Here is a 22,798-nt window from a genome sequence, read left to right on the forward strand (position 1 = left end):
CATCTGTAAAATGAGGTCCTCTAAGGTACTCTCTACTTTGACATTCTGTGTTTTTCCAACTTAAAAATTTTTTTTTTAATTTTAACTTTTTAGTGATTCTGTAAAAATAATGACTCCCTGGAAGAGCTGAGAATGAACGTGATGCCTTTCCATCTTCTTCCCTTGCAAATCCCTGGAGTGATGTGAGGTCCCTTGGCTTCTAGGGCCAGGGTGAATGGGATAGAGGAACTCACCTGCTCAAAGGGCTGGATCTTCTGGAGTTCCTCCTGGGAAGTGGCCAATAGATCCTGGGCTGCTTTGGTGAACGTGTGCTCCCTAGCATCCACCGTCTTCTCTAGAGCCTGTAGCTTTCTGTCCAGGTCCCTGGCAAGATGTGCGAGAGGCTGGAGGAGGATGCAGAGACAAGAACTCAGTTCCTTGGTAAGGACCTCCAAGGAAAGGGAAGAGGAAGAAGAGTCCCTCTGGCTGGTGACTGGGGAGCTGTGGGGAGAATCTTTTGAGGCTAAGGATTAACCTTCACCTCCTGAGCTGGCATTCAATCCAGAGCCTCCCCCAAAAAACTCAGGAAAAATCCAGTAGGGCTTGTGACAAGCAAAAAGACACACTTTGAGTACAAGCATAAAGCAGGAGGTGTGTGTTAGTGGGACAAAACCTGCTTTTAGCTGGGCCTTTGCATATTCCCTCTTTAAAGGGAGCCCACTATCTAACACCCCCCCCCCCAGAGCCAGTATTTCTGTTTTGTTCTGACCAGTATCTCAGGGGTGGCGAGCTTCGCCAGGTGCTGAGCCCCCTCAGAGCTGATGTGTTGAACAGATGCCAGCACACTCTTGCCTTCTGTGGCTGCCTGGGCTGTGGATGTTCTTAGCTCCTCCTGGGCCCTCTGCACCTCCTGATACCTAATGAGAACAGAGCCAAGACAAGTCATGGATCTGGGGTGCCCCTGTTCAGATCTCCATCTTCTAAGGTCCTTTCTAGCTCTAGCATTTTGGGATTCTTTGTCTAGGGGTTGGGGGGGGGGTCTAGTCTAGAGTAATGCCTCCCTCCCTTGAATACTCTCCCTCCTCATCTCCCTGAGCTGGCTTCCCCCCTCAATGCTAGTATCTTCCATATAGGATTATCTCCAATTTACCCTGTATAAATCTCATATATACATAATTGTTTGCATGTTGTCTACTCCTTTAGACTGGGTGCTCCCTGAGGGCAGGGACCGTGTTTTTTTCCTTTCCTTTCCTTTCCTGTCTCAGCATAGTGCCTGACACCTGGTAAGCTTTTAATAAATGCTTGTTGACTGACTGACTGACTGACTGACTGACTGACTGATTTCAGGCCAAGTGAACTTATCTGGGAAACTAATTAGCTGAATCACCTTGGACAAATTACTTAAGATCACAAGACCACAAGTTTTAGAATTGGAAGAGATCTTGGAGATCATCCAGGTCAACCTTCTCTTTTTACAGATGAGGAAACACTTCACTTCTATAAGCCTCAGTTTTCTCCATCTGCAAAAAGAAGGGGACTAGATAAATGAAGAGAGGGCCAGATCATTCATAAAAGATCATTATTAAGCAGTTATTATTCGTGCTTGTCAAAATGAAAAGGTGTAGATAAGATACCCTGCCTTCAGGAAACTTATAGTCTAGCAGAAAGCTTTGACACTAACTGAAAAGTACAACATAAATTCTATTGCATGATATAAGTGCATTAGTGTTACTTTTTTTTGGGGGGGGATGGGGAGGAACTGAGTTTCATCCAGGGAAATTATTTATTTAGCAATGCATGTGGTTACAAAACAAATAGGGTCCAAGGCTCTCGGTAGCCAAGGACCCCAAAGCTTGGTTTTATTACACAGCTAATATACAATTTGGAAGAAGTGAAGAACAGGATTATAGGAAGTGAGACACCTGGTTTTTCATTAGTGAAGGGTATCAGGAGACACTGAGGTAAGGAGAGGGGAAGTTTTGTGACATTCCTTAAATTGGATGATCTTTGGGAGGGGGAATAGTCTTATGACTTCTCCAAAATCAGGTGACTAATAAGTAGCTGAAACTTAGCTTCACAAAATTGTGGATAAAGGCAAAATGAAGTCACTAATGTTATTTATTTAATGTGGCATCAGAGTTGTGCCAAAGTGCCATGGGAGCGCCAAGGTGGAATATGGATACCAACTAGGGGATCAGTGAGAGCTTCATGGAGTAGTTGGCATTTTGGCTGGGTCACTTGATAGTTTCATAGCTAGAGGTGTGCTGAAGTCCATTTAAGATCTAAAATTCTACAATTCTACTCATAACCACATCCTGTCCGGCCATTCCCTGGCTTAGTTATTTGACTATTCATGCCCATGATCCCTATTCTCATTCTCCGTGCATGCCCTTCTCTCTTTATGGGAATCCCTGCCTCACTCTGGGTCTTCTTGTTTCCCAGTCAGTATAGGAGATCAAGATATTTCAGAATATCACAACATGCCAAGTATGTCTTTGTAATAGGGCGCCACTGTGGCTACTGGTTGGGAAATAGTCTTTGGGCCGTGATTCTCATTCTTCTTCTCTTCCCATTAAATCCATGGCCTCCTTGGAGAGGACTTACCTGTCCTCCAGCTCACGCTGTATGTTCTGTGCATCCGTGCCTTCCACAAGACTCCACAGAAGAGTATAACTGGTATTGGAAGCAAGGAGGGCCCTCTGTGCTGCTACCTCTATCTTGGTGGCTGTTTCTCTATGACTGTGGGAAGAAAACGCTCCAGCCAGTCCACATTGGAAGATTGACTCCCAAATCCACATGTTCCTCTGGTTTCCCCAACTAAACTCTAAGCTCTGTGAGGGGTAGGACTGGCCTGGATATTTCTTTGAAACCACCACCAGAGCCCAACAGAGGTAACTTTAAGCAAGTCAGTTCACCCTGGGCCTTAGTTTTTTTATCTGTAAAATAAGGGGTCTTAGAGGCTCTTCAAGGTTTCTCCAAGTTTTTAAAATCCTTATAGGCGGGGGCGGCTAGGTGGCGCAGTGGATAAAGCACCGGCCCTGGATTCAGGAGTACCTGAGTTCAAATCCGGCCTCAGACACTTGACACTTACTAGTTGTGTGACCCTGGGCAAGTCACTTAACCCCCATTGCCCTGCAAACCCCCCCCCCCAAAAAAAAAACAAAACAAAAATCCTTATAGGCTCCTGGGAAGGACATTAGACATCATCACTTAGTCCAACCCCATCATTTTACAAAAGAGGAAACTGAGGCACAGAGAGGTTACATGATTTATTCATGGTCACACAGGTAATCATGACAGAGCTGGGATTTGGATCCAGATCCTCTGACTCCACCAGATCACTGCAAAATAGAGATTCTTAACAAATAAGTGATTTTGAGTCTGTTGGAGAAAACCATGGGATGAGAGACAATATTATCAAACCTAAATTTAGGTCCCAAATAAATGATGACTGGGTAATGGCCCATATTGCTATTTCCTGAATTCTGGGAGGGGGTACTGTGAGGCTGACTTAGAGGCATCACTAGAGCATTAAGAAGCCTAGGGCCGGGGCAGCTAGGTGGCACACTGGATAAAGCACCGGCCCTGGACCAGGAGTACCTGAGTTCAAATCCGGCCTCAGACACTTGACACTTACTAGGTGTGTGACCCTGAGCAAGTCACTTAACCCTCATTGCCCAGCAAAAAAAAAAGAAGCCTAGGGCCCCTATGGATGGTGGAAGTTCTCATGCCTGTGGGTGCATGTGTATATGTATGCAGTCCCAACTTTATATAGGGCTGGGCTGGGGGGAGTTGAAATATGCATTTGACATGGGCAGATCCCTCCAAGGGCTGATTTTGGAGCCATCAATCTCTCTTGTGCTTTGCCAACCTGCCCCTCTCTTTCTACCAATTAGTACTTAAAAGCCCTGAGGTGCTTGTACACATCTAGTCAACCCACCACCTCCCTCCCACCCTAACACCTCTAAGGACCTAGGGCCCATGTCTTGACAATTATACCTCTTCTTCTCATCTACACACACCTGGTCAGTGTCACACTTCATGTTCACTGTGAACAAACAAATGTAGTTTCCACCTCACTCCACCTGTTTCTTGTCCCCCCAAATACACAGACAATATGATTTACCCTGGCAGCCTACACTCCTTCTAGTGGAACAATCTAGCTGGGAGCTGGGAGTGTGTGGACAGTGTGCCAGCAAGGGCAAGGGCAGGTGGCGCCTGGAGCACACCTACTGTGATGATTTACCTCTTGGCCAGGGCCTGAGACTCAGAGGCTAAATGACTCCAGTTGGTGAGCTGATTGGGCACCTCAGGAAGGATCACCTTTTAATTAAAAAAAAAAAAAAGGAAGAAATAAATTGCACATTCCTAAAGGTTTAACTTTTGTCCAAGTCATTCCAATTCTAGAAATGCTAAGTGTTGAATAAATCATACAGTGTCAGAGCTAGAAGGGGCCTTAGAACCCAGAACGTCGGAGCCAGAAGGGACTTTAGAACCCAGAATGTCAGAGCCAGAAAGGACTTTAGAACCCAGAATTCAGAGCTAGGAGAGCCTTAGACTGTTAGAACTGGAACAAACCTTAGAGACTCTATAGTCCAGTTACCTTTCTGTTACAGATGAGAAACCTGAACTTCAAAGAGAAATGACTTGCCTAAGGTCACACGGCTGGAACTAGAACTCACGTCTTCTTGCTCAGCATCTTTCCTACTATACCTTCTTAATGTTCTTTACCACAGGAGGACTTAGAAGCCCGAGTGTCTCAGAGGTACCATTGTTTTGAGGGCTCCCGATGCCTGCTGCATCTCCAGTTCTGTCGCTAGCAGCAGAGCCTCGATGTCCACCAGTTGGATGCAGGTCTTCTCCAAACTCCTCCTGGGGCAGTGGACACTCTTGGTCACTAACCTCAGCTGATGCCGGGCAGCTCTCATGGAACTCTCTAACTCTCCCATTTGCTCCAGGAAGGCTTCCCTGGTGTCTGTGTGGTTGATAATCATAGGATTAGAGAAATCTTATGAGTTAGAAATGAAATGTCCTGTAACTTGTGTCCCTCTACCATTCTTCTCAGGCAACAAGACACTCCCATCGTGCCCTACCCATCAGGCCTCCCCACTTATCCATTGACTGTTGTTATTGTGTGTCCTTCATTCTATGATGTCATGACTTGCTCTGAATTGGATTTAGGTGAAGGAGGGCTGTGCAAAGTCACCAGCCTCACTCTCTCCTCCAGAGCCATCTGGGTCTAGTAACAAGATATACATACATCAGTACGACTGGAGATGGCCCCAGGTGTTTGAGGCAATTAGGGTTAAGTGACTTGCCTAGGGTCACAGGATGAGTAGGGTCTGAGGTGAGATTTGAACTCGGGTCCTCCCAACTTGAGGGCTAGTGCTATATTCACTCTATTCACCTAGCTGCCCCTAACCCATTGGTTACAGCCTAAGTGAAGGCAGGTAGGTGGCTCAGTAGATAGGGCTGGGCTTCTTAAACTTTTTCCATTCATGACCCCCTTTTCTCCCTAGAAATTTTTATGCGAGCAGTGCAAAGTGTTGTGTATTCAGAACGAGGTCTCCTTGAGAGATTTCATCAGATCTCATCTAGGTCAAACCCAACCTAAAGGAAGCTAACAAAAAGAACCTTGGGTGGAGACAGATTTTTTTATCTAGATACGGGAAGGACTTTACTGGTGAGATTTGGCCTGCATGAACCAGTTCTAGGTAGGAACCATTGTGCTGCCATCAACTTGGTGGGGTGGGGGGGAGTCTCTACATTTCTCCCTGATGCTAACCAATTAGATTTGATTGCTGTGTGATAGACCTTCCACAGTGGGAAAGGTGTATGAACCAGACCCCACCTTGAGGAAGGGGTCTTTGGTCTGAGAGAAACAGCCTCATTTCATGAATAGCTCGAGGCCATATTAATAAAGTGATTAAATTACCCAGATACTATGTCTCTCATATTTTTAATCATCACAATAGGAAATAATTAAAAGAGGGAAAGCACTGGAATTAAAAGGGTTTAGGGAAGGCTTCCTGTATGGTACTACTTGCCTCCCAGGGTTGTTGTGAGGAAAGCACTCTGTAAAACTTGACATGATATAAAAGGAAGCACCTAGAAATAACTAGGTGGTACAGTAGATAGAACACTAGACATGGAGTTAGGAAGACCTGAGTTCAAATCCTACCTCAGACACTTACTAGCTTTAGGACATGAGGTAAGTCCCTTAATCTCTATTTGCTTTAGTTTCTTTATCTGTAAAATGGGGCTAATAAAACCACCAATCTTCCAGGGTTGTTGTAAAGAACAAATAATATAATATTTATAAAACTCTATAAACCTGAAAGAGTTATACAAATGCTAGCTGCTATTATTATTATTATATAAATATGTTGTTTAAAATCTGTTTTGTCCAAATGTGATTTCATTGGTATAGGATGAAATAGGATTATTGAAATAGGATTTCATTGGTATAGGAATTGGTATAGGAATATCGATGCTGATCTGTAACTTAGGGTCTGGGTTAAAGCCAGTATTTGGCAGGACCTGAACGCAGGGCCTCCTGCCTCTTAGGTTGGCTCTAGCCATCATTCCAGGTTGCCTCAGAGTGCTTGTCATTATTGTTGTGATGACCAGCCCCTAATGAATTCTAAGCACCAGAGGGGCTTTCTCTTGAAGGGAGTGATCTGGCTCCAGCCTGGTAGATTTTCTAAGGATTCCCTGGCCTCATCTGCTTTGTGATCTGGTTCTCTTGCTATACCTTGAAGCAGATGATGACCTTGGTAGGTGTCGCCTCTTGGTGACTCTCCCTGCAAGATGTAATTCCTCCAGGGGCTGTCGCAGTCAGACTTCTGCAGCCACTGCTCCATCACCGTCAGCTTGGCCTTGAGTTTGGTGGCCTGGGAGTAACATGGAAACAGCATTCTAGTAAGGGATGGAACTTAGAAATTGGTGCTCAGAAGTGGTTTGCTTTGGCTTACATTATTCCCTTTCCTGAAATGCTCCCTGCCCTTATCCTTAAATCCTATTTATTCTGGCTATGTCTCATACTTACCTGTATTGACCAGTTGTCTCCCTCATCAGAATGTAAGCTGTTTGAGGGCAGGGAATGTGGTTTTGCCTTTCTTTGTATGCAATTAGCATAGTAGTACCTTGTACCATAGTAAGGGTTTGATAAATGCTTGTTGATTGATTAATCTGCCTACATGGGGGCCACCCATTCTTCCTGGCCCTGCTCAAGTCCCTCAGCCCACCCTAATCTGCAGGGGTTACTCCTTTCTCTGCATATAAGTATTGCCCTCTACTAAGGAACGCCAAGTGGGCTAATGGAGGCCTTACTCTGTATCTTTGCACAGGCCTGGAATATTCTTCCTCCTCACCTCCACTACTTCGAATCCTTAGATCCCTTCAAGACTCAGCTCGAATTTCACCTTTTACCCAAGTCCTCATCACCTCAGGCCTTAGTACCCCTTTCTGAAATTACTTTGCTTATGTTTTGTATTTTGATATTTGCATACAGGTTTTTTTTCTTCCTCCCAGTAGAATGTAAACCTCTTGAGGGCAGGAATGATTTATTTTTGCCTTTATATCCTTAGTGCCTAGTAGAACACCTAGTATATAGTGACTGGCACACTGTATGTGTATAATAAATGCTAATTCAGCTAAAAAATATGTGGCCTAACTCCCATATCATTGAGACTAGAAGAATGAGGGTCACATGATTTTATGACTTTCACCCAAATAATTGGGGGGGGGAGGAACCCTTAAAAGAAGAGGGGTAGGATGAGACAGGGGTAGATGAGATGGGGTCAGGGTAGAGGGAAATGGGAAATAGGGTGGTAGGAAATTGTCAGGGGGAAGAAATCTTGGATTGGGGAGAAGGAGCAAGTAGGAGTGGGGAAATGGGGAGTCCAGGTTGTCGATTACCTCTTTCTTCACTAGGGAGAAGCAAATTGGGCACTCCTGGCACTGAGAGCCCTCAGCAGTGAGGAAAAAGTTCTCCTTGCAGCGATCACATTTATAGCCCACGAAGCCCAGCTTACACACACAGGTGCTGTTCTCATGGCATTGGGTGGTGACAGAGCCCAGTGGGGAACAGTTACAGGCTAGAGACAAAGGACAGAGTTTCTTACGAGGTATACTGTCAGCTACAGTTTTTCATGTAAAGGTTGAAGTAGAAGGAGCAGTCAGTCTGGGTTGGAATGTGAGTTGTGCTATGAACTCAATGTGTGACCTTGGGCAAGTCATTTAACTTCTTATTTAGAATTTTATTTTTCCAAATTACATGTAAAAACAAATTTTGACATTATTTTAAAAAAACTTTGTGGTCCAACTTCTCTTTTTCCCTCCCTTCCTCCCCGCCACCCAAGAACTCAAGCAATTCAATATAAGTTATACATGAGTAGTCATGCAAAACATCTCCACATTAGCCAGGTTGTGAAAGAAAACAGACAAAAACAAAACTTCAGATTAAGGAACTATCAAAAAATATTATGCTTCAATCTGTTTTCAGATACCATCAGTTCTTTCTCTGTAGATGGATTGCAATTTTCATAAATCTTTCAGTTACCTTGGATCATTGCATTGCTGAAAATAACCAAGTCATTCACAGCAGATCATCTTACACTATTGCTGTTATTTTGTATATGGTACATTCCTTCCTTCCTTCCTTCCTTCCTTCCTTCCTTCCTTTCTTTCTTTCTTTCTTTTTTTGGTAGGGCAATGAGGGTTAAGTGACTTGCCCAGGGTCACACAGCTAGTAAGTGTCAAGTGTCTAAGACCAGATTTGAACTTAGGTCCTCCTGAATCCAGGGCAGGTGCTTTATCCACTGCACCACCTAGCTGCCCCCAAATGTATACAGTACATTTCACTCTGCATCAGTTCATGTAGGTCTTTCCAGGTTTTTCTGATAGCATCCTGTTCACCATTTCTTTTTTGTTGTTTCTTATAAAGTAACTAAAAAAAATTATGTTTCAATCTATATTCAAATACCATCAGTTCTCTCTCTGTAGATGGATTGCATTTTTCATAAGACCTTCGGAGTTGTCTTGGATCATTGCATTGCTGAAAATAACCGAGTCATTCACAGCAGATCATCTCACAATATTACTGTTATTTTGTATACAGTACATTTCACTTTACATCAGCTCATGCAGGTCCCTCCAGGTCTTTCTGATACTATATAAATGTTGTTGGCTATAAAAAAAATGATGAGCAGGATACTATCAGAAAGTCATTTAACTTCTGTAAGACCTCAGTTTCCTCACCATTTAAAATGAAGAGGATGGATTAAATGATCTCCAAGATCCCTTCTTGTGCTGTATCCTATTATGACAGTTCCTAGTTTCATGCTCTACAGGTGCCCGAGTGTCACAGATCTTCACCATCTCTTGTGCTCCCCTACACTTTCTAGTATCCATTCTCAGAAGGAAGATCGGCCTGAATCCCCTCCTGATCTAGGGACACTCTACCCAAGGACCTCAATGCCCCACCATCCAAGCCAACTTGCCACTCCTCTGCCCTGGTGAAACAGCTTTGAAAACTGCCTGCCTCAATCCTCCGATTCTGTGATGTTCCCTTACCTCGGCAGCCCTTGGCTGAGAAGCCGAAGAAATCAGGTTGGCAGCGGTCGCATGCCACTCCGCCGACCCCAAGAAGGCAAGGGCACTGCCCAGTTACAGGGTGGCACTGGTTCTCCCGGGAACCTACAGGATGGCACTTGCAACTGCAATAAAGGAAAGCACCAAACATCAAAGCTGAGTCCTGTACCTCTCCTACGTAGCCCAGCATGCAGGGGGCACAGAAGTTAAACCTGGGCTTTTCAAATGCTGCAGCTGAGAAAGAATATGATCAAGGCATACAAAGTCAGGAGCAGGATTAGGCAACTGAAAAAACCAGGTTTAGACATAGTCTTTTGTGAATTAGTATGATATGGAGACAGATTTGCTGAACAAACACTAGAATGAAAATAGAGCCATACCCCCTTCCTTTCTTTGCAAAGGTGGGGGATAATGGGTGTAGAATATTGCATACACTGTCAGGCATGGTTGATTTGCGGATTGGTTTTGTGCTGATTACTTTTTTCCCTCTTTCCTTTTTATTTTTTTGTTACAAAAGTTGCTAGCTGAGTAGGGCATAGGGAGGAAGGGCTATATTTAGATAAGAAGAGGATGTAAAACCAAAAGAGAACAATGAAAACAAGATTAGAAAAATAAACTAGAATATGGTAAATCTGGGACAGATGAATGGAAGTCCTTTTTTCACAGTGAATAATAAAATTGGAAAATGTATTACCTAATTTTTGACCCAATAATACCATTTCTAGGCCTATTCACTGAGAAGTTTAAAAAAAAAAGGAAAAGGATCCAAATATACAAAAATATTTATAGCAGCTCTTTTTTTGTGGTGGTAAAGAAATGGGAGATAAGAGGATTCCAATTAGCTGGGGAATGGTTGAACAAATTGTGGCATGTGAATGTAATGGAATATTATTACACTGTAAGAAATGAGGAAAGGGATGGCTTCAGAGAAATCTGGCATGAAGCAATCCGAGCGAGTAGAAGAGGAGAGTTATTCACATGATAACAATATTATGGAGTGTGAGAAATTAATATTTCTCTCGTATTTAATAAATAATTATTGTATTAGGACCAAGGTTTTTCCCCTTTTCTACTTCCTCATCCAGAAACCAACCAGTGTGGGAAATCTCTCTAAGAGATTTAAATGGGCAAGATCTAATCAGAGAGTAAAAGAAATTCACTGTATTTGTTCAGACAGGTCTGGGGAAAGGTTGATTCTCCCTATTATCAAGACAGGTGATATGGAAATTAATGTCTTTTTTGACCAAGGTTTGAGTTACCCAAGTCATGGACTCCAAGACTTTCATTTTAATGTAGCTCACACCTCCTATTGTGTTAATCAATCCGAGCTGATTGCCACCCCTCAGGAACACCTCCTCTGCTCGAAGGACATATAAACTGTGACACCACCATTAGGGGTCTTTGCTCTAAGAGAGATGGCCAAATGACTATCCTTTTATTAATAATGTGCTAGCCTTATTAAGAAAATGATTAAATTATCTAGAAACTATGTCTCTCTAATCTTTTTAATTGGCACAGTAGGAAACATCTATGAAAAACTCTGAGAGCTGTGATTGATACAATGACCAACCACATTTCTAGAGGTCTGATGAAGAAAATCCTAGTCATCTCCTAAGACAGAGGGAATGGACTCAGCTGCAGAATAAGGCATACCTATTTGAATTAGGTCAATGTGAGAATCTAGTATGCTTGATTATGCATATTTGTGGCATAGGCTTTCTTTCTTTTTTTTTTGGTAAGGCAGTTGGGGTTAAGTGACTTGCCCAGAGTCACATAGTAAGTGTCAAGTGTCTGAGGTCTGATTTGAACTCAGGTCCTCCTGAATTCAAGGCTGGTGCTTTATCCACTGTGCCACCTAGCTGCCCCAAGCATAGGCTTTCTTTTTATTCCTTCCCTGTAGGGATAGGTGGGAGGAGGAGGGAAAATAGAGATAGGAGAGAGAGAGACACAGAGAGAGACAGAGACAGACAGAGACAGAGAGAAAGGGGGGCAGGGAATAAAGGAGGGAGGGAGGGAAAGAGAGGTAGAGAGGGGGGAAAATCATTGAGCATGTTAAAATCAACAAAAGAGAACAGAAAAGAAGACCAGAAGGAATCACAAACAGGACAGTTTTGAAAACTACACGTTGAATTTATTATTTAGTTAACAAGCTCTATATGATAAAGATTCACAACCTCAAATATAATTCTTTTTTTTCTATTCTATTGTGTCAGAGGTTGTCCTTTTGTGTGTGACATGGACCCATCTGTCAGTCTGGTGAAACATATCTTTTATTTGTTTGTTTGTTTTTTGCAGGGCAATGAGGGTTAAGTGACTTGCCCAGGGTCACACAGCTAGTAAGTGTCTGAGGCTGGATTTGAACTCAGGTACTCCTGACTCCAGGGCCGGTGCTCTATCTACTGTGCCACTTAGCTGCCCCCAAGAACTACTCTTCTTACATATAAACTACTGCTTATATGGAAACATTCATTTTATTTAGTGTTTATTAAATTGAGAATAAATATACTATACTATACATACATACATATACACACACATGTATAAACCTCATTAGCCAAGCAGGATATTTCAGAGGAAGCTGAGAGGAGGGCTTGGACACATTTCTGAATGACAGAGCTACACATTGGCTGCTGACAAATACTGGGACAGACCCAGCCAGGAAGCCTGCTGTCAGGGAGAACAGCCCGGCCAACCCACGCACTGAACCCTGGGCACCTCTCTTTGCCAGATAGACCAGGCATCTGACTCAGTGCGGCAATTCCTATGTGCCTATTCAATAAGTGACACCTGCCTGCCAGGCAGTTGGCCCAGTGCAGCTGGGACAGATTTATTCACAACCACAGCTCCCTCTCTGGATGACCAAGCCCTCCTGGACCCGACATCCAGTTGCCTCCCTCAGCCCAGGCCCCACTAGACTACCAGGGAATGAATGACACAGCCTCTAGAAGTAGCTTGGCCTGTCCCTACCCACCTCCGGCAGCCCCTCTCTGGCTGGAGATCAAAGAAACCAGGACTGCAGCGACTGCAGTCTCGTCCAGTCACGTGGGGGAGGCAGGAACACTGGCCTGTCACAGGGTCACAGGCCCCCTGTTCTCTGGCTGAGCCTGATAGGTTGCAGTTGCAGGCTAGGGTATAGAGGGGAGAAAGGAGAAAGATGTGAAATGTTTGGGTTAATGAGGCCAAGGCAGAGAAGGACAACTACTGTGGCTTTCTTTGTCCTTAGATTTTCCTGCCCGGATCTTCCCCTCTGGCAGCAGAGGGCATCATGCAATGGAATATACAGTGAGAGTATCTCAGTGGGGAAGAGGACACTCTTTTGCACCCCCCTCCCTCTTTCACCACTGGATCTCCTAGGGCCCTCCATACTCACGAGTGCATTTGTCTACAGGGTGCAGGGCCAGGGCACTCCCGTAGAAACCCTCCTGGCACTGCTCACAGTGGGCACCTGTCGTGTTGTATAGACAGCGCAGACAGTGGCCTGTTGTGGGGTCACAGTTGCCCACAGCATTGGGGTCCACATTCCCATTGCACTGGCATCGCTGGCAGGGCCGGGAAGGGCCAGATTTTCCCAAGGGGTCCCCAAAAAAGCCATCATCACATATCTCACACAGACGTCCTGAATGGGGAGAGGAGAAAATCAGAAAGGGGTTTACGGAGGATGAAACCTTACCCTGTCTACGTGGGAAATTCCCCAGCAGTATGGGGAGATGGGAAGAGCTTAGGCCTGGGAGCCAGAAAACTTGTTCCTGGCCTGTTTTATTCTATTGATTGCTTACTTATTTCTTTGTCTTGTGCTCACTTATGAGGTAGGAGGAGTTTCTCCACTTTCCTTCTTCACTTTACAGAGGAAGTAGCTGAGGTTGGGACACGATTTGCCTAAGGTCCCATGGGCGGTAAGTGTTGGATCTAGGATCCAGTCCTCTGCCTTTTCAGTCTTGTTACCTCTTCTTCAAGAACACGTCCTGTTTCTCTCTCTCTCTATTTTACTTATAGACCATCCACATGGAGTCAGAGGGGCCCATTGCTTTCTCAGAGCTCATTGCCTCAGGGCAATGTCATCAACTTTACTTAGCTAACTTGGGAAACAAACAAAACCCATCAAAACCCCAAAAAGCAAACAACAAACCCAAACTCCTGAAGCTCAAAAGGGAAAGGGTGTGATTTGTTATAAAATTTTTTGAAAAATCTACCTCATTTCTCCCTCTCTAAAATCATCCTTCCTCCAACTTTTCCCATTTTTGTTGACGGCACCACCATTTTCCCATCTTCCAGGTTTAGAACATGAGTCATTCTTGACCCTTTTCTTTTCATCACCCTCATGTTCAGTTTAGTCACTGAAGTTTGTCAATTCTGCCTCTGTAATTTCTTTTGCATCTGTCCCCCTTTTTCCATTCACACTCATGGTGTCCAAATTCAGACTCTTGTGATCTCTTGCCTAGACTATTGAATAACCTCCAAATTGGCATTCCTCCTTCTAGGCTCCCCCACTGCAATCCATCCTCCAAATAGATGCTTAGCTAATATTCCTAAAACATAGATTGGACAATGTCAACCCCCTCCCTATTCTTAAATATCTTCAATGGCTCTCTGTTACCTCTAGAATAAAATACAAAATCATCAGGCTGGCCCTGAGGATTATTGCAGTGGTTTCCAAATTGGTTTTCCTGCTTCCAGACTCCCCCTCTCAGATCCATCCTCCACATTGCTGCCAAGTTGATATTCTTAAAACTAGGATAAAATACAAAAGCCCCCGATAATTTCATATTATTTTGATTCATTTACTACCTTCCATCCAAACTGACCTATTAGTTCCAAATGAAATCCTGCCTTTTACAGGAAGCTTTACCCAACCTCTCTTTATTTATTTATTTTTAGTGAGGCAATTGGGGCTAAGTGACTTGCCCAGGGTCACACAGCTAGTTAAGTGTTAAGTGTCTGAGGCCGGATTTGAACTCATGTACTCTTTACTCCAGGGCCTGTGTTCTATCCACTGCACCACCTAGCTGCCCCTCCAACCTCTCTTAATACTAGAGCCTTCCCTCTCTTAATTATTTCCTATTTATTCACATTTGTTGTCTCCCCATTATATTGTAAACTCCTCAAGGGCAGAAACTCTCTTGCCTCCTTTTTTATCCACAGTGCCTGGCGCATGGTAAGTGCTTAACAATTTTGGGGGGGGGGCAATGAGGGTTAAGTGACTTGCCCAGGGTCACACATCTAACAAGTATCACATGTCTGAGCCTGGATTTAAATTCAGGTCCTTCTGAATCCAGGGCCAGTGCTTTATCCACTGCGCCACCTAGCTGCCCCCACAAATACTTTTTAAACAACTGGCTACCAGCTGTTTCCTTATGCACCAGCCACTTCTGTGTCTTTGTATGGGTGAAATAAGGAGTCTCGAGTCTTCGCTGGATTCCTTCCTTCCTTTGGTCTCTTGAAATCCTGAGGTTCTTTAAAAGACACAGTTCAGATGCTATCTCCTACTGGAGGCCCAGTGAATACTTTCTCCCTCTTGAAATTACTTTGTGGTACTTTGCCTTTACTTATCTGTGGATATGTAGTGTAGAATGTAAGCTCCCTGAAGGCAGAGGCTTTTTTTGGTAAGGCAATTGGGGTTAAGTGACTCGCCCAAGGTCACACAGCTAGTAAGTGTCAAGTGTCTGAGACCAAATTTGAACTCAGGTCCTCCTGAATCCAGGGCCAGTGCTGTATCCACTGTGCCACCTAGCTGCCCTTGGGCAGAGGCTTTAAAAAAAATTGTGTATTCCCGCTACCTGGGCCAGGTCTTATACATAGTAGGTACTTAATAAATATTTATTGTACTGAACTGAATTCACTTGAATGAAAACTGCTCAAGTGTCATAGAACTACCTTTTTTTGGCAAGGATACTGGAATGATTTGCCATTTCCTTCTCCAGCTCATTTTACAGATGAAGAAACTGAGACAAACAGGGTTAAGTGTCTTGCCCAGGGTCACACAGGGACACACAGCATGTGTCCGAGGCCAAACTTGAACTCAAGGAGGACGAATCTTCCTGACTCCAGGCTAGGCACTCTATCCATTGTGGCACCTAGCTGCACCAGAAGAAACCTTAGACATTATCTAGTCTAACCAGGTTACAGAAGAAGAAATCTAGGCTTTAAAAATGACATTTTGAGGGGCAGCTAGGTGGCGCAGTGAATAGAGCACTGGCCCTGGAGTCAGGCGGATCCGAGTTCAAATCCGACCTCAGACACTTAACACTTACTAGCTGTGTGACCCTAGGCAAGTCACTTAACCCCAATTGCCTCACCCCCCCAAAAAAAGACATTTTGAAAAATTATAGTAAAGTCCAAAAGAGGGCTAGGACCAAAAAAAATGTCTCATTCTGATTAGAAAATAAAATAGAGGGGGTGGAGCCAAGATGGCAGAGGAAAGACATTAAACCCACAAGGTTCCTGATACGGTCACCCTAAAAATAACAATAAAAGAACCCTTGGGGCAGAAAACACACAAAAATACGGCCTGAGAGTTTTCTCCAGCTATAGATAGATTTCAGGGGGCCATGCTGGGCCATGAATAAAGCCTAACCCTGCAATCTGGCCGACACACCAGACACCCGCCAGAGGAATTTGCCCCAGTGCCTCTGAATTGGCTGCAACACCAGCGTCTTCTGGAATCGAGGGCGCAGTCGGACTGAACGGCTGGCCCTGGGAGGTAAGTGCAGGGGTACCAGTGGACTGGGGGGAAGGATTCGACTGTCTCACCCCAGCAAGGAACCAGGAAGAAATCCTGAGTGGCGGGAGACCCAGGTGGGGGAGGGGAGCAGGAGAGCAGTTTCATCGGAAGCTGAGAACCACAACACAGAAAGCTTTGCTCGTTGGTTGCTTAGTAAAGTAGGCCTGAGGTTATCTCTGAACCTGAGAACAGGCCAGGTGAGATTAAAGCCTGCCACCTCTCAACCCAAAACACCTGGGACCCTCTGAAGCTGAGAACAGGAGTGGAGCCGAGAAGCAGCGCCCCCCCCCCCCAGTGGAGAGTTTAAAATCAAATGAAAGTGAGGCCAGGCAGGCTGAGAAGAAGCAGTGCCACACTTTAAGAAGGAGTTAAAAGCCAAGAAATAGTAAGCCAGGATGAGTAGGCAAAGAAAGCAGAAGACCATTGAAAATTTCTTTGGGAGTAAGGTAGACCACAATACAACCTCAGAAGAAGATAATAACAGGGTCAAAGCTCCAACATCCAAAGCTTCCAAGAAAAATATGAACTGGTCTAATATCTATGAGTTCTGTTTAGGTATTGTGGATCTATCATCTTGTCTCCCTCCTTTCCTTCTTAGCTAAAATTCTTGATTTGTCTACACAAGTGCTTCCACTTCCTCTCCTGTTACTGTCTTCTAAACTCTTTTCAATCTGGCTTCCAAACTCAGGATTCAAATAAAACTGCTTTCTCCAAGTGTAATGACCTTTTTTTAGTGCTTATCCCTCTTCACCTTTCGGCAGTATTTGACAGCAAGTACTTTCTGGGTACTTTATGGGTTTTTATGACCATAGCTACTCTTTCTTACTTCTCTTCAGTCTTTACCGGAACTTCATTAGTGTCCCTCATCACTCGAGTATCCCCCAAACCTCTGTCCTTGGTCTTCTTTTCTCTCTACTCTGTCTCATTTTATGATCTCACCAGTTCCCATGGGTTCAATTTGCGGAAGACTCCCAAATCTATATATTCTGCCCTAATCTCTTCTCTCTTGAGATATAATCCCATCTGACCAACTACCCATTGAGTATTTTGAACCGGATATTCCATAGGCGTCTCAATCTCAACATTTCCAAAACAGAATTCATTATTCCCTCCTTCTCCCAACCCACTTCCAAATTTCCTTTCCAAACTTCCATTACTGTCAAGGATGCTACCATTCTTCTAATCACCCAGGTTTTCAGCTAGGTGGCACAATAGATAGAACCCTGAACCTGGATTCAGGAAAACCTGAGTTCAAATCTAGCCTCAGACACATACAAGTTGTGACCTGGACCAATTATTTCAGTTTCCTCATCTATAAAACGGGGATAATAGCTGTACTTACATCCTAGGGTTGTTGTGAGGATCAAAGGAGATAATCTTTGTTATGTTAAGTTTTGTTTTTTTGGTTTGTGGGGCAATGAGGGTTAAGTGACTTGCCCAGGGTCACACAGCTAGTGTCAAGTGTCTGAGGCTGGATTTGAACTCAGGTCCTCCTGAACCCAAGGCCAGTGCTTTATCCACTGCGCCACCTAGCTGCCCCAGGAGATAATCTTTGTAAAGCACATTGTAAACCTCAAAGCACAATACAAATACTAGCTATTATTCTTAGTCACTTTATATTCAAATTCAAATTCTCACTCAATAATATCTAACCTTTAGTTAAGGTTTACCAGGTGCTTTTTGCACATGATCTCATTTGCTCCTCACAACAACCCTAGGATGTAGGTAGTACTATAAATAACAGCCACATTACTACCCACAGCTCCTCATTGTCACTCCCCCACATAGCAAATCCATTGTCCAATCTTGTCGTTTTTTTACTCCACAACATCCCTTGTACTCACACAGCCCTCCCTCTCTTTAGGCTCTCATCATCTCCCACCTGATCTCCTACAAGAGACTTCACATCAGTCTCTTCTACCTGTCTCCAATCTCTCCCTACTCCAAACTATCTTCCATAATCTGCCAGAGGAGTTTCCTAAAGCATTGTTTTGACCATGTCATCTCTCAATAAACTCCAGTGACTCTCTATTACCTCCAGGATCAAATAGAAGATCCTCTGTTGGGCTTTTAAGGCTTTTTACAACTTGGCCCCTTTCTACCTTTCTGGTTTTCTTATATATTATTCCTTTCCATGAACTTCTCAAGGGAAGGAAGGAGGGAAGGGAATAAGCATTTATTAAGCACCTAGTACCTGCTGAGTACTATGCTAAGCACTTTGCAAACACTATCTCATTTGATCCTCACAACAACCCTGGGAGATAGGTGATATTATAATCCCCATTTTTTGTTGTTGTTGTTGAGTCCTTTGAGTCATGTCCAACTCTGTGACCCCATTTGGGGTTTTCTTTGCAGAGACAATGAAGTGGTCTGTCATTTCCTTCTCAAGCTCATTTTACAGATGAGGAAACTGAGACAAACAGGGTTAAGTGACTTGCTTAGGGTCATACAACTAGTTAGTGTCTGAGGCCAGATTTGAACTCAGGGAGAGGAGTCTTCTTCTCTATCCACTGTGCCACCTAGCTGCCCCTATCTGCAGCATAACTTGCATTTAAAATCAGCCTTTCTATCCTGGTGATATCCCCACTTCCAGGCCCATTCTCAGGATTGGGAAGACCCTACCCTGGAATGCTATATGATGAGGGAACCCAGCTATGTTCACTTCATTCCTCTCTCTACTTATTCTCTAGATTTATTCCTTGTGAGCTACCTTTCCTATCAGGGTACCCCTTCCCAGTTTTTAGGTCCTTTTATATATTATCTTCCACAGTTAGACTATAAGTTCCTTGAGGGCAAGGACTGTCTTGTTTGCTTTTATTTATATGCCCAACCCTTAGCACAGTGTCTGGCATAAAGTAAATACTTAATAAATGCTCTGTCTTTTTATCTCTTTCTCTCTAACTATTCATCCATCCATCCAATCATTTATCCATCGCTCTGTCCATCCAATCATCCATCCATCCGTCAGCCTATCTCTCCATGTCTACTTATCTCTGTTATTTATGTCTATCTTTCTCATATTTCTGTCACCTATCCATCCATCTATCCATCTATCCATCATCTATCTATCTATCTATCTATCATCTATTTACCTATCTATCCAACATCTATCTATCTATCCATCTAACTATCTATCTATCCATCCATCCATCCATCATCTCTCTCTATCATCCACCTACCTATCTATCTACCTATCTGATCTATCATCTATCTATCCATCATCTATCTATCTATCTATCTATCTACCCTATCTATCTATCTACCCTCTCTCTCTCTCTCTCTCTCTCTCTCTCTCTCTCTCTCTCTCTCTCTCTCTCTCATCTATCAATGGTGGATAGGAGGGGAGAGTAGCAATATGCTTCTAGTATACTCCCTTGTCCCTCCCCTAACCACACTCCTCCAGTGACATTCCTTTCCTCCCCCAGTGGCATGGCATCTTAGGAATTTGTCCATCCCTTTGAGTCACAGTCATCCATCCCACCCTTTCCTCCTTAAACCTCAGTCGACCTTTGTGTTCCTCCCATGAAGTCAGAGCTACCAAGCAGGATTACTTCTCGGGTGTAGAGTCTCACCTCTCTGGCCCTTTGGGCAATGAGTACACACCACCTCCCTGCTCTCTGGGATGGTTGTGCATGCTGATTGACCAGGACAGGGACAGGGCTTACAGTCGTCCTCTTGACCCAGAAAGGGGTTGCCGTAGAAGCCGGATGTGCAGCGCTCACAGGAGGGTCCTTCTGTATGGTGCTGGCACCGACAGATCCCTGGGGGGGGGGGGGGAATAATCATCATATCTTGCCCTGGGCTCTGAGAAGTCCAGAGCGTTTTATTGATGAGGTCTCCTTATCTCCTTTGTAAGAAAAGAAGGAAACAGGACACATTCTCAGTTTAAAGGAGAGAAAACAAGGTCCAGAGAGGGGCATGAAATGACTAAAAGACACACAGCCTTTAGTGGCCATATGATGATGGAATTGTGGTCTAAATCTAACCAAAGGATTATCTTGGCCCCAGATGTTTTAAGGCAATTGGGGTTAAGTGACTTGCCCAGGGTCACACAGCTAGTAAGTATCTGAGGTGAGATTTGAATTCAGATCCTCCCAGCTTCAGGGCCAGTGCTCTATCCACTGTACCACCTAGCTGCCTCTACCAAAGGATTATCTTGCAAATATATGACTTCATTATTTTTTGTGATACTTCTTTTCCCTCTTTTTTCTCAAGTAGTTACAGCCAGGTCACATACTCTCATATGTTGGCAAGCAAAAGTACAGTCACTTATGGCTTGCCCCAAGGTAGGACAGAACTCATAAATCTGACTCCCTATACCTTCATGCTGAGTGGGAGGCAATGCTAAGTCAGTGAACATGCAGAGATTACCCAGAGCCCGCTCTTTCCCGAATACTCAGGTTCCCATGGAAGCAGGGGTGGGAGGGGAAGGGGGATTCTTTAGCTTTCTTCCCCAGGAATTAGCACCAAGATTTAGGTCTGTACAATACACAAACCTAGGGGAGCAAGGCAAGACCTTGTCCCTGATGAAATGGAGCTTGTCCTGGGGCCCAAAGGAGATAGTCAAGATGGGCCTGACCAAGAAGGGGTAACCAGGATTTCCACGTCTGAGATCATTCCTGGAGGATGCTCAGAGCTCCCAGACATCACTCAGCTAGGGTTTGGGATTGACAGGAATACAGAGAAAGAACTCAAGGGGTGAACAAGGGGAGATGGATCCTTAGACCCTAAAATGTTGTGCTCTGAGTTACTCACGCTAGGAGGCTTCCTTTGAGCCCCAGAGAGTAGGGAAGGACATTAGGACTCAGCATAGTAGACATATGGGCCCTGCATGCAAACATGCATGTATTTCCTCCAAACCCAGGATTTCCTATGGCATAACTCACAAGGACAAAGCCTCTCTAAAGGTGACATCAGCCCACATTCTCTCTCCATCTCTAAATGTGATTGATGCTGGAAGGCATGTTTTCAGGCGTTTTACACTCATATCTATGAAACACTTATAGGCCACCTGGCCACTCAGGTTATAATCCCTGCTGGTAGGAAGTCCAGAGTCTATGACTGGGGTGATGGGGGTCACTGAGGAAGGGACATTGGTGGAGAGAGGGATCTACTCTGACCACATACCCAATAGCTAACCAGTCCAAGCTCCCATGAAGGTAGAATGGTAGCACCCAAGGGCTATGGAGAAATTCTGACCTGTTTCAGGGTCACAGTTGCCATGTTGGTTACAGGTGCAGGGAACACAATTGGCATAGGGCCCGCTCAGTGGTGTCTCCCTCTTGTACCCTGGAGAGCAGGATTCACAGAACTGTCCCATGTACCCCTTGGGACATGTGCACACCTCTACCCAAGGGGCTACAGGGGATAGACCAGGGCCTGCTGAAGTGAGCTGGACGTTAGTCAGGGTCATTCGACCTGCAGAGGGGGAGAAAACAGAGACAGAAGATGAGTTAGTTAACAGGTGCCCATACCCCATAAGATCCTTCTTTTGGACTCTGACACTTCCATCTGAGAGACAGTCAATACCCAAAGAATCACAAGTTCAGAGATTTAGAGCCAGAAGGGACCTCAGAGGTCATCCATTCTAGTGATGTCAATCTCAAGTAGAAATGGGGGCCATGGAATTGGATGTAAGGATCCCTGCAGGTTGCACATTAAAAACCACATATCAATATTATCTAGATTATCTAGATATTAGAAAACCACATATCAATATTATCTAGGTTTTATAGTATTTTTATTTATTTTGTTAAATATTTCCCAATTACATTTTTTTTTTTAGTGAAGCAATTGGGGTTAAGTGACTTGCCCAGGGTGACACAGCTAGTAAGTGTTAAGTGTCTGAGGCCGAATTTGAACTCCGGTACTCCTGACTCCAGGGCCTGTGCTCTATCTACTGTGCCACCTAGCTGCCCCTCCCAACTACATTTTAATCTGGTTTATGCAGCACTATGGGTCTGCTGAGTGTTGGATACCTCTGAACTAGTCCATCTCCCCTCATTTCAAATGAGGAAATGGAGGTTTGTAGAGATGAAGTGACTTGTCCAAGGTCACACAGAGTCAGGATTTGAACTCAGGTTCTCTGACTACAAATACATCCACTGGATCAAGCTGCTTCCTACCTAAGAATACTCTATTCTTGGGCAGCAGATCACTCGGAGATGGGGGGATTTTTGGTGGAAAGGCAGTAGGAAACATGGAGAAACCCACTCCCCTGCAGTCTTCTATCCTCGCCACAAAGCAAGCTGCTGCTTCTTTGTTCCTTTAGGTCCCTCCTTCAAGAAGACTTCTTTGGTGAAGCCTTGCTGGTTCCCCCCACCTCCACACACTTGCCTGTCCCCCACTAAAGTCTGTAGACCATGTTCCCCCACTTTGTAAAAATGGTTAGTTTTAGAGGAGACATTTGAAAGATTTTTTCATTCGTATCTTCCTTCAACAGAAAAGTACTTAATTTCTTCCAGGAGTTTATCGCTTGTGTCCCGGCTGTCGAGCCGGTTTCAATCT

General features: G+C 44.3%; 1 protein-coding gene across 1 annotated transcript in view; it reads right to left on the reverse strand.

The window, feature by feature from the left end:
* The window catches only part of LAMC3 (laminin subunit gamma 3), an 86,453-nt gene that overhangs the window by 14,852 nt on the left and 48,803 nt on the right, over positions 1-22,798 (reverse strand). Inside the window, exons 12-23 of the mRNA XM_043985224.1 lie at positions 21,491-21,709; positions 19,864-20,052; positions 12,944-13,189; positions 12,545-12,698; positions 9,556-9,698; positions 7,900-8,078; positions 6,734-6,872; positions 4,749-4,954; positions 4,226-4,302; positions 2,584-2,718; positions 749-896; positions 234-383 (exon numbers count right to left, since the gene is read on the reverse strand). Coding sequence (XP_043841159.1) covers positions 234-383; positions 749-896; positions 2,584-2,718; positions 4,226-4,302; positions 4,749-4,954; positions 6,734-6,872; positions 7,900-8,078; positions 9,556-9,698; positions 12,545-12,698; positions 12,944-13,189; positions 19,864-20,052; positions 21,491-21,709 — 1,985 coding nt within the window. The remainder of the gene's footprint in view (positions 1-233; positions 384-748; positions 897-2,583; positions 2,719-4,225; positions 4,303-4,748; positions 4,955-6,733; positions 6,873-7,899; positions 8,079-9,555; positions 9,699-12,544; positions 12,699-12,943; positions 13,190-19,863; positions 20,053-21,490; positions 21,710-22,798) is intronic.

This window comes from Dromiciops gliroides, chromosome 2 (assembly GCF_019393635.1).
Source record: "Dromiciops gliroides isolate mDroGli1 chromosome 2, mDroGli1.pri, whole genome shotgun sequence".
NCBI lineage: Eukaryota > Metazoa > Chordata > Mammalia > Microbiotheria > Microbiotheriidae > Dromiciops > Dromiciops gliroides.